The sequence below is a fragment of the Rhamphochromis longiceps genome, linkage group LG13, assembly GCF_057381845.1.
Source record: "Rhamphochromis longiceps isolate RC_006_pf linkage group LG13, R_longiceps_female_GT1.1, whole genome shotgun sequence".
Classification (NCBI taxonomy): Eukaryota; Metazoa; Chordata; class Actinopteri; order Cichliformes; family Cichlidae; genus Rhamphochromis; species Rhamphochromis longiceps.
Genome location: NC_140569.1, coordinates 23,468,822 through 23,481,491, shown reverse-complemented (window position 1 = coordinate 23,481,491; position 12,670 = coordinate 23,468,822). Strand labels below are relative to the sequence as shown.

Here is a 12,670-nt window from a genome sequence, read left to right as displayed (position 1 = left end):
ACGTTCCACACCCCTCAGGCACAACTCGCAAACGCCTAGTTTTTTTTCTTCTCCCACTATTCGTAGAAATTTTCTCCGCACGCCTTTTTCGTCTTGTTTTTCCTCAAACACGATGCTTTATCAGCAGCCCACCTTCAAATACTCTCTGCAAATTACATTCCATTAAAATGTAGATATTCTTCCCCTGTTCTCCTGTCCTCCTCCTGAGCGGTTTAAGGCTAAGATTACAGTAACCTGCATGGATCGTTATCTTTAGCAGCAGGTCTAGTGAACAGGCCACGAAGATCAAAGCGGGGTGTTCGTCTTTATTTTGAACCATTAGTGCCAAGCTCAAATTGATGACATACCTCCAACCCCACCTTAACCCAGTATCTCTTCTCCAGACAGGCTCCACTTGTCTCCAGAGCAGGCGATTACTCGTACACCCGACTCATTTTTCATCTCTCGTTTTGTCTCCCCTCCCCCGCGAACACAAGGCACAATTTTGGCCCGCGTAGCAGATTGAGTGTTGTGAGAGTAACTGGCATGAAAATGTATAAACTGTGCTGACCGTAGGGTGTCAGCGAGGCCTCGCTTTTGTGTTACTATTTCCACGAGTCTACTCTGGTATGTTTCAAAGGACGCAAAGCACCATATTAGTGGTATATTGTCAAGGATCCGAAAGGGCTCATTAAGCATCACCAAGATATGATTGTTGGGATTTTGTCTCTATTTTTGTTATGAGAAGGAAATCACGTCCAATGTACTTAAACAATTTTAGACCAAGTTTGACAGGGTCGGCTCTGGGAGTTCTCAGCGAACTGCGGGAGTAAAAAACAAAACAAAAAAGAAAGAAAGAAGAAAGCAGTGGAAACTTGGATGGGTTCACGTAGTACATCAAGATAAGCTTTAGGTGTTCTGCTGTGGGTTTTTTCCTAGAAATGGTTCACATTAAGACAAGTTCAGGTGGTTTGTTTGCCATGCTTTGGGAGTTAAAGAGCCCGGTTATATGGTGGCAATTGGGCATCTCTTTGTTTTGTGGTGTGGTGCAGATGTGGTGGGGCCATTTTTAGCCTCTCTCTTTCTCTCTCTCACTTTCCTTCACTCGCCGCCTTAGCTCTGCTACTTTATGGGTGGTGTAGCACAATGCAGGAAGTGTCTGGGCCACAATACCGCAGGGCTCTAATTGCACGGCAAACTTAATTAAAAGGTTAGTCTTTCGTCTTCTAATCTGGAATAGCTGACCTGGATCAGGCGTTTGCTTATCTAGCAGCCACCTTCCCTCCACCTCCCAACCCCAACCTTCGCCAGCAATGCTCCGCTTGTAACACAGGACGGGCCGTTGGCACTCTGCCCGTCACAGGCTCTCATCTGTGGCACAGCGACACAGGAGGGAGTGGGTCATGGGGGCATAGGGGCGTAAGTGCCTGCTCGTACAGCTGAACAAACAGGTCGAGCAGATATGGAACTTCTGAGAACGGTGCCTTGCTCAACCCCTGCTGCGATGACATTGCTGAGAGGGCATGATCCTCGGCTATAGCATCTGAGGCAGAACGATGACAGAGCAACTTCATGAACACACATTTTGTGACACCTGCTCTTGTCTCATTCCCTCTATAGGTCAAAAGTAAATCCACATGCACGTGTCCATCCCACAGACACCTTCTACAAAACATACATGGAGTACGGTCTTCCAGTTACAGAGATGACACTGGAAGTGCCTTAAAGACATACAAGCTCTGTACTGGCAAAGTCTGGTCCACTTGAAGATCTGCTGGTTTTAACTGTGCACTGATCACAACTTTGCAGAACTGATTTTTTAAGAGATGCACAATTTAAACAAACAAAAAAAATGATATGAGACAATAAATACATTTTTAAAAAAACAGCAAACGTAGAGTATTTGAAAAGACAGAGTTCATTTTAAATCAATCGGATCTTAACAAAGAAATAATAATAATGCAAGTACCACACACAACATCTTTGAAATCAATATAGGAAACAAGGGAAATAAAAGCTGTGAGGTCTCAGTGAGTAAAACTATTGCAGAACTATTGAAACCGTGGCTCGTTTCTAAGGGAGCCACGTGCACTGCCTGGTTTCAACCCCCTCTGTGAATACGTGTTGATGTTAGACACTGGCACAAAGTAGCAAAAGCGGTGTTGACGGGATGGTGTCCCTGAGGTGGTGAAGGAGGGGAGTCAGCATGAGCACGGAAGCTGCAAGGCCATGACTCACTGTGACAGCACCGCTTGGCATGTGAGGACAGCAAGCCAGACAGGCAAGGCTGCTGCCTTTGATCTTTATTTGCTCCACCGTCTGTTTTGCATTTAAGAGCCTTGCTGAGCGCGAGGCACTGGATACACCTTGAATGGCTCAGGATCACGGTCCACTTTTTAAAGACCCAGGATCCTTTTTCAAAGCTAAGGGGATTCAGGACGAAGAGGGATGATGTTTGAAGGCGAAGGTTTGGAGCTGAATGGGGCAGAGGGTCTCCCGGCAACACAGATTAGCTTTGATGAAAAGGGGGGCGCTCTGTAATAACACATGATCGAGCTGACGGACAATGTTGGGAGGGTGGGTGAGGGGAAAGGTAACACGTGTCCATTTGGATGGACTCTCGAGATGAAACCCAGGGTGAGGCAAGTGTGGAATAAAAACAAACACGCACAGCACCTCCCAAAGCAACCTCGCCATCCAACTCCTGCATATTATTCCACTTCACCAACATCTAATGACTGTAACCTGTTCCATGTGATTGGAAAACTGGCTGGGAAGCATTCCACAAGCAGGCACGGTGCACTGACAGGGAGGCATTTCAGCCTTCAAACAACAAATATATATTTATCTTCTTGAGCAGCTATATTGCACATTCCTCCTAGACACTACAGTGACCACAATCCAGAGCGAGGGCTAGCACTTTGACGAACCCTGCCCCGGAGCCTGATACAAATCACATAAATAGCTTCTCTCTCCAATCAGAGGCTCGAAATGTTTATTTATGAGGGATCAAAACAATACAACTTAAGAAGAAAACACATTTTGAGAAACATTTAAAATGGAAAATTTCAATGCCTTCACCAACACAGATTTCTTTTCTTCTTCTACTTTTTCTTTCCTCCTCCTGCAGATTTTCTGTTCCCATTTCAGTTACTTTCCAGCATGTAATTTATTCTCAGACTATACATTTTTGGGAGTCCACACTTTAGATTATATTTATTCTGTCTGCGAGGGCTTACACAAACTGCTCTCCAAATAGCAGTGAGCGTCTTATTTCGGAAAAAAGGTACGGCTGGGAGAATACGCCTCATGCCATGGAGTTTAAAAGGACTCAAAGACAGACGCGGATACGTAGCAACATACATTTTATTTTACCTTCTGAGCACTTTAGAAAGCGGTGCACGTATGATTTACATAGCTTATACCATTTTATATTAGTTGCATTTTTTCAAGTAAACAATAAACAAGCTATACCGTGGTTTCGCTGGGACTGAAAGTCTGAGCAAAGAAAAAAAGAAAAGAAGCAAAACCAGAGAAACCAAATATCCCAACAAAAGTTTCAATTCAGACCATTATTCTTTTCAAGTACAATTCTCGACGGCACCATTTCATGGGCTTGATGCATACATTAGTTTTTAACTGTACTTTGTTTTAGCAAGAAAATACACGTCTCTGTCACTGGGACTGTACAAATATAAACTGCGATTTCTATATGATGACTAACAGTCCTGTTTGGCGCTTGGGTCAAATGTTGCTGCCTGAGCACTATATATAGATATATATGTATATATAAGCATCACTCTGGAAGTGCATAGCTTCCTGCTTCTTGAGCATTTCTGCACATCAGAGAAAAGAAAGTGGCTTATTGTGGATTTTGCACATGCAGTATCTAAGTATTCACATTTAAAAAACAAAAATAAAGCAAAGCAAAGTCTATGGCTGAAACGGTTAGAAAGTTCATCAAAGATGCACATGATGCTACATTAAACAATACGCTGGAGGATTAATAAGAGCATGTGTGTACGAGTATGTGTGGAAGTTGTACGTGGAAAACTAAGTAGGCTTTGTGTCACCGTCCAACCCTTGCAGCTTTAATTCTTAATTCCTGATAACCTCGAGTCGCAGGCATTCCACTCGGTGCAATCTGACATCTTTTTAACATTGAAAAGTATTTGAAAAACGCAACAAGGTTTTGCATTTGAAATTCCTAAAAGTTTGAAAATAGTCACATCTGTTCAGTAATATAAAATAATATGAATATCCACCCTGTTTTGCCAAAAAAAACAAAATTATAGCTTATATACAAAAGGAAAGAAGCCACTTTTAGTTGAAAAACAGTAACGAAGAAAAGAACATAAAACGGCGCATCAAGGCAATGGTGCATCAAGTCTAGTCCAGGTGACACTGGAGAGCTCGGGGATAAATTGGCATAGAGTACATGCTGGAGGCAGACAGTGGCAAAGGGAAGTCCTGTAAGTGCACTAAGTAGAAGCCAACACTCCTCCCTCCTTCCTGGACACCTGTTTAAACAGCGAAACCTTATTACTTCTGGCATCACAAAGGCCATGGGGAGGTGAGGGTGGTGTGTGTGTGTGTGTGTGTGTGTGTGTGTGTGTGTGTGTGTGTGTGTGTGTGTGTGTGTGTGTGTGTGTGTGTGTGTATTTGAGGGTGGATGGAAGAGTTTATATTGGAGTATTGCTGAAGAAGCCCAGAAGGAAGGAAAACACGCTTCACTCCACTACACCCGTCAGCCGACACACCCCTCCCTCGATGGCCAAAGACTGTCCAGGAACTGTCCCAGGTGGCAATCTGGATATGTGTGTCTGCAGGCAGCAAAAGAAAACATTCACACAATGAGAAAAAGAAAAAGGCAGATCTATATGGAGAAAAAGAAATGCTGATAGGATTTTGATTTCTTAGATTCCTGTACAATCATCAAAGTTCAGTTCAATTGGCACCAAAGAACAACATAAGCTTTATCAGGGCACTTTACAAACTAAGGTCTTCTAATACCGATTTCAGAGAAAAGCCCAACAATTTCCTCTGAGCCAGTATTTGGTGAGAGTGGCTTAGCACCGAGCTTAACTACTGCATCCCACTCAGTGAACTCCAAATCCAACACCAGCACCCAAACCCATTACGCCTGATGCTGCACAGCTCCCGGAGATTAGTGGCACAACCAAACCACACAACCACAATGAAGTTTTTAACTGCTTGGTGGGTAAACAGAAATGTTGAGAAAGTATCTACGTAAGAAGCTACTTTTGGATCATTCAAGGGGTCCCTACAGCAGATAGCTCTGCGTGTTTGATGTGACCGATCTTTACGCTGGATGCCCTTCCTGACACAATCCCACAAGGAATTCGTGTCTCCTCCTGGGATCAAACCAAGGATCTTTCCCTTTTTAGGCAAATGTGTAAACCGCTACATGAAAGGACACATCTAAGTAGAAGCTAGAAAAAATAAATACAATGCAATCAGAGGGAGCAAAAACACACACTACTACTGTGCCATCATGCAATTTTACCTTTGAAGTCCAAAGGTGCCAAGTCGGTGTTTGCAGAGACACAGAGTAAACGGAGAAAGAGAACAAACTGCTGGTGTTTTCTTTTTTGAGTTTCTTTTCTTTCGTTTGAGCAAACACTGAAAAGGAGTAAGAAGAGGAGGGAAGGGGCAAACACAGCTGTGAAGACGGGAGTGATACTTCCACTGGGGGATCAAAGGTGACCGACACTCCCTGCGCCAATAATGGCTGTCATGCTCCTTCCTCTCTTCCCACAGAGGGTAACGCTGGCTCTAGCCTTAGGGGAATAATACAGCCACTTATTTACCGGGGCACTGAACTGGCCTGACATCTCTCTTTCAGTTCCAGGACTCTACTGGTCTTTTTCTGTGTAGCCAGCGACTATGGCCCAGAGCACCCTGAGGGCAACTGTCACTTCAATGGGACAACAGCCAGACAAGGCCACGCACACATGGTAACACTCTGAGGGGCCCATTCTGCCTCCAGTACACGTTTCTGGACTCATCTTCTTCCCTTCATTTTCTGAGGACAAGGTTAAGGAAAGCCCTAATTTAAATGGTTTTGAGTGAAGGTCTGTAGTGAGTTATAATAAACTAATGTTGACAAGCTAAATGTTTTCCTTCAGATGTTTGCATGCCAAGGAGAAAAAAAACACGTCTTTACCTCACTGACTATACAGCTCAAACTGTGTGCAGTTACCTGCTAGCTTTCTCAATGCATATATCCGTGCTTGTGTCTGACAATGATCTTGTGCCCTGCTCCCACTCCGATTCAAATTCGTGCCACATGTTAAGATCTTAATTTTGCTTTTAGCTGACAGAAAGGACAGCGCGACTTAGTCAGCAGGAAGAGTCAAAGGCTCAGTAAACCAAACAAGTGAGTAATGACAGCACTGCAGGGCCAAGAGCACTGCATGTGTTTTACATGAACTGGGACAAAGTAGCGAGGATGCTTCAGGCTCAGAAATCACACAACAGATGTCCCGACACTTTGGTGGCACAAGTCGGACAAATAACGCTGCAGCCTTATGTGCAAACAATAAAAAGCTCACTCATATTTAAAAGGTCTCTCTCTATCTGGAGGAATAATCAAAAACTAAAAAGGTATAAATATTCGTTTTTAAAAAGGGAGGTATGAATGAAAAAAAATACACTACAACCTGTGAAGTGTGGAGAAACAACTGCAAACAGAAATACTGTAAATAAACAACCGTTCCACCTCGATGTTTGGTTAAATGCTTAACGGTTTATGGGCTGGTACTTCAATTGCTCATTAATGCAAATACCTAATCAGCCAATCACATGGCATGCAGACATGGTCAAGGCGACCTGCTGAAATTCAAATTGAGCAGCAGAATGTTGACGAATGCAGAATGCAACGTGGTTTAAGTGACTTTGAATGTGCCATGTTTGCTGGTGCCAGACAGCCTGGCCTGCATTTCAGAAACTGCTGATGTGCTTGGATTTTCCCACATAGTTATCTCTAGGGTTGTCAGAGAATGGTCTGAAAAAGAGAAAACATCGTGTGAGCAGCAGTTCTTTGGGTAAAAAGGTCTCGTCGATGTCAGAAGCGAATAGTCAAACTGCTTCAAGCTGACCTAAGGCAACTGTAACTCAAATAACCACAACCAATGTATGCAGAAGAGCATCTTTGACTGCTGAACCTTGAAGCAGATGGGCTATAACAGCACAAGACCACACTCGATGTCAATGCAATTAGCTAGGAACAGGAAACCAGGGCTAGAGATCACATGGGCTCACAAAAATGGAACAATAGAAGACTGAAAAAATGCTCTCTGATGAAAAATGTCCGGCATCTCGTTGAATCTACGCCACGAGGCCCTTTTGCCTTCAGACTTTTCATTGGCAAAAGTAGCCAATGAAGTGGACGGTGAGTGTATACAGGCCTTTTCCAAACTTAGTGACTACCATCAGTTGAAAAAATACTCCTTATCACCTTGATAATAACTTATTTTAGTCTGCAGCAGTAATTTGACTCACAAGAACAAAAACAATACATTCTTTTAGCTATTATGCTCATTAATACAAATGCTAAGACTCAAACCTTGTCGCTGTGCTAGTCAATATCAGTGACCAATTCACTTCACAGCAACCGGTGATAACCAGTTTAATTAAAAACAGGAGCTTGTAACCGTGATTGTAACACCATCTGTTGGCGATCCCCAACATAACTTGTCTTCCAGTTTAGTTTGCAATGATTCCTTGATGCAAAACCCAGGCTTGCAAAAAGCAGCACAAGCTAAATATAAAAGCCAGACAGGTTAAAAGTAAAGCAATGAGATGTAGAATTATGTGACAGCGGGGCAGGACAGACAGAAAGAAAATGACAGCATGCAAACCTACAGTGAGCCTCTTGTCAGTTTGTTACCCTGTGACTAAAGTGACCACATGACAGGACTACGACTGAGTTAAAATATCACATGAAAAACACATTTCCATTGTATCTGTCAGAGAAAAACAACATTCTTTGGAGATATGAATGTGTTTAGGAGTGAGGAGAAGCCACTCATTAACACCACAGCATAGACCAAAGGGTAAATTTAGCTCTATGACTACGCTGTTGTTTTTCTCTTGTGGTTTCCACATTCTTTGAAAATATAAAAATAAATAACAAAAACAATCATATGCTATTTATTCTCCCTGCAAAATGGATAATAAAAACAGCATGTAACATAAGAAAAGACGTCTGTCGTGTAATACACAAAGCAGACAATAACCATAAGGCCTGAGTTGCACGCCATTTGATTGTGTCTGGCCTTAAAAATCTTTATAGTGGTAATGATGTCCACAAGGAGGAAACCGAGCCATATTCGCTGTGTTGTGGATCCTTTACTTCTCTTTCATCTGTCCAATCATGACAATCATCATATAACAATGGTCCGTTTCAGAAGTACCGCCACTGGCTTGTCCGTGCAGTTTTGTGTGTTTCTGTAAAACACAGCTTGATGTTCTGATGTCTATCCAATGCAAACAAAGGTGAGTGTTTGAATAAAACCAGATGCTCTCACTCTTCTGCACCGCTGCCATTTCACAGTCTAACGTCTAAAAGATTAGGACGCAGACTCGACTTTCCTTAGAAACAACATCTGACTGAGAAGAAAGAAAAACCGGAGCAGAGTTTCCAGCAGTGTCAAACAATCTGGCCTGAGATTTTTTTTGACTGGCCTGCAGCAATTCAATCTAGATATTGATCGGTCATAAAAAATACATGCATTTAAATCTCACTAAAACACTGTAAAAGAATAGAAATCCAACCTGACCTCTGGCCTAAATACTCCTGCTCAGCTCTTTCATGTTCTTATCATGGAAAAGCAGCGGTAGATGGACTCTGGGTGGTTTGAAATGCCCAGCGAATAGGAATGGGAGGAATGTCTGCTGAACAGCAGCTGAGCCAGTGTATGGCTGTGACTCTTTATGCTTAGAAAACAGGCAACCAAATGCACAGAAAATTGGCTTAAACTCAGAAATGTTAGGCCAGCCGACTAAAATCAAATCAAAATATGACTCCATACAACTGATTTTCTTTATAACAGATTTACAGCAACACAGTCAGCCAAATCTTCACTAGAGGCACTCATTCCCTGTTACTTGCTCTGCTCCTGGTGCTAAAGAGCAAGATTTAGACTCTAAGACTAAGGCTTTGCATTATACTTGCTTCCCCTAGCCAATTTTATTTGAAAATGCCATTACTATGCAGATAACACCCTACTGTATTTATCTATGAAGTCAAATGCTACAAATACATTAGTTAAAGTACGGGCAACTCTTAAAGGCATAAAGACCTGAATGATGTTTAATTTTCTGCTTTCAAATTCAGACAAAAGTTATCAGACTTGGCCTTCTAACCTGGTTCTTAATTCTTGATAGCTTGACCTTAGCCTTCCATATTAGTGTGAGGCGCTTTGGAGCATTTTTGATGAGGATATATCCTATAACAGTCCCATTAAACAAATACACTGGACTGCCTTCCTCCATCTGCTCTCTACTGCTAAAATTAGAAACATCCTGTTCGGTCCGAAGGTTTAAAATTCTAAACTGGACTACTGTAATGCATTATTAAGCAAAAGTACTCAGCAGGACGTGAAAAGGAAATCATATTTCTCCCATATTAGCTTCTCTCAATTGGCTCCTTGATAAATCCAAAATACTATTAAAATTAAAAATTTTCTTCTTACAAAGTAAGACCTAAACTGAACTGAATACTCCCTCTCAAGATGACTTATGTCCCCCAAACTCATAGCCTATTCTCTTCTGCTTCCTGCCTGTTAGCCAGAATCATCACAGGTCTGCCGTAAAGACACGCAGGTGGCACTTCCTGTGCCTCCATACTCTAGAGACCACAGGAGACACGACTGGAGCCCGGCAGCATTAAAGTGCTCCTCTTTGGCTCTGTTCTCAGTAGGCATAAAGGACAGGATTGCCACATTGCTCTGGTATGCAGATGGTCAGGCACAGAGACACATCATAACTTCAGTTTCACAACAACAAGCTACTCAGTCTCTGTTAGAGCCGTGTGAGATTTGGTGGAGCAGCTGTCTTCTTGGCTGCACTCTCCAATATCACTGTATCACCAATCGCCCCACAAGAGGAAGTGGATACCCTCCCCCAAGAGACCCAGAAACCACTACTGACAGATGATATTTCTGGATCTCCACCCACTGAGCACAAGCACTTTACAAAGAACATTTTTGCATGCATATCTCAATGGAGTGATGCTTGGTGACTTCACCACAGTAGATTTTAAAGCTACTTGAGTGCTTCTTTGGGACCCAGACCCTAGACGTTTCTGCTGTTTAGATTAAAGGGTAGCCTACAAATGCTCTTCCCGAGCACACTGCACTACTTCGAACTCTGTCAACACAGCAGCTTGAGCCAAAGGGGCAAAAAGAAAATGTGTGGAACAGTAAAAGACCACCACATTTGAATCCTGCTTTCATGACGCTAGCTGTCTTGGGAATCAAATTCTTCTCTATTATCTGGTTAATATCAAAACATATTGTGCTTCAGTAGTCACGTGATGATTTAATGCCTCCTACCTGTCACTGACATTAAAAAAATAGCAGCAGATGGATTTTGATGTTGTACTTTATTTATGGCTGAATCATTCACAAATGATTATGGAACTGACATTTTGCTGTAGCAGCAGTAAACCCACCCCACATGTTAACTTTATGTGAGTGTGTGGGGCGGAGGGAGAGCGGGTGGAGGACTGCAAATTGAACATAACAAAGCAAACAAAACAGAGTTACAAACAGGGACTTTATGTTCACTGTCCTCTGCTTACCTCTCTCTATTGGCACTGCCATGACAGGACAGCGTGCAAGCTCACATTCCATCCCAGAGCCCCATGCACAGAGCACATCTGACAAATATGCAGATTGATACTGATATCCCCAGTGGCGCATGACTTTCTGTAAACTTTATGGTACTTTAAGACCAGGTAGTGGCCACAGAGAGAGGGTGATGAGAGAGGCAGACCACGAGAGAGAGAAATAAAGGGAAAGAAAGAGAGAGAGAGAGGGTGGAAAAGACGGGTGAGTGAGGTGGAGCCAGGGGACACAGGACAAACACTTTGAAATCTGAACCAGACTTCAACAACAGTGCCCTCTCTTCATACAGAGTGACAAAGATACATTAGCCAAACAAATCAGTGCGAGCTGAGACTCCACTTAGAGCCAGGAGACCAGGCCACTGGCCCCTACTGCTTAAGAAACCACAGCATTTATGTAAAACAATATCTTAAAAAGGCTCAGAGATGCCTTTTTTAAATATCATTCTATGACAGCAGACATAAAAGTGACATTTATTACCCAGTATACCATACCAATACACAATGCACCCCACCGCAAAAAAAAGAAAAGAAAAAGTTTTTTGTTTTTCATAAGAAATTAAATAAAAAGTGCTCGGCTAAAATACAAAAATATGCTTCATTTCATTCACTCAACTCATAAAGCACTGGACCCTCTTGAGGGAGGAGGGTGGACCCATGTGGCTCCTGTTTGGTGAACGTGGGCAAAAGTTCCCGTCACAATGCACAGGACCGAAGCATATTCCACAAACTACCAAAAAATCTTTGAACTGAAAGCTAAAAAAGGAGACAAGCTATTTAAAGCCAGCCTTTGGCATTGGTCAAAGATGCAACCATTGTAAGCTCACTTTAAGACTGTATTTAATTATAATATGTTTCAGTTTAGTTGGTTGGCTAATTCAAATCTCACCTTTGCTTTGCTATCTTGAGCAGACATGTAGCCAACACACATGCTTTCTGTGGTGTGACTCCACAGGAACTCCACTGTAAATAAAGACAGATACAGGTTACAAACACCAAGTCTTCATACACAAATATCCATACACAGATTTAGCAGCCGGAGCAAAGGTTTGATAGAAACAGGAAACCATACAGAACGAAAGGTTCGATTTCCTAAAGCGAACAGAAATGAGTAATCCTGCCGAAGAAGAACATCAGGCGGGTGAGCCGGTGGACTTAGCACCGAACATGCCCATTACAATGAAAATATATGACTGGCAGTTGTGACATAATTGCATAGAATAGCAGAACTTGAGAGGTGAAATGTAAACTCAATTACTGCACCAAAAGGATGTGGTCGACATGATGTTTATTCATGTAAATCAACAGCAATCTGTGGTAGGTGACACAGCACAAAAGCTGCGCTACGTACACAACATCAAAACGGGGTCTGCACATCATTCAGTGTCAACTGAAAATATTTTATTATCCATGCAGACTTAATGTTTTATGTTGCACTCCATGATTTGGAGTTAAAACAAAAGATTTATGAAAACATAAAGAGCCCAAACTTTGAACTGGACACAATGAGCACTGAGGTCAACTCCATAATAGTAGAAATCCAGAAAGTAGGATCATTCTCCTAAGCTCTGGGCAGAGAAACCAAATCTATCAATACAATCAGTTGGCAGTATTCAGAAGGCCTCCACTTCTCTGAAGATTAGTGGTTGATTCCATAGTGGGAGGTCTCTGCTTAAATCTGAGATGAAGGGTGTGAAACCAAAGCCTGATTGTGCAAGTTAAAACACAGACCACCTGCCAGGAAAGCCACAGTGCCTTTTCTTCTGTCTTAACATCTCACTAATAAATCAAGGAGTCACCCTATGTCTGTGCTTTCTT

General features: G+C 42.4%; 1 protein-coding gene across 4 annotated transcripts in view; it reads right to left on the bottom strand.

The window, feature by feature from the left end:
* Positions 1 to 3,327: 3,327 nt before the first annotated feature.
* Positions 3,328 to 12,670, bottom strand: part of tasp1 (taspase, threonine aspartase, 1) — a 29,623-nt gene continuing 20,280 nt past the window's right edge. For 3 of the 4 annotated variants that reach the window (XM_085428551.1, XM_085428552.1, XM_085428550.1), the window contains exons 13-14: positions 11,742 to 11,815; positions 3,328 to 4,802 (exon numbers count right to left, since the gene is read on the bottom strand). In XM_085428551.1, coding sequence (XP_085284677.1) covers positions 4,710 to 4,802; positions 11,742 to 11,815 — 167 coding nt within the window. In that variant the 3' untranslated portion in view covers positions 3,328 to 4,709. The remainder of the gene's footprint in view (positions 4,803 to 11,741; positions 11,816 to 12,670) is intronic. The other variant, XR_014914373.1, reaches the window with a different exon arrangement.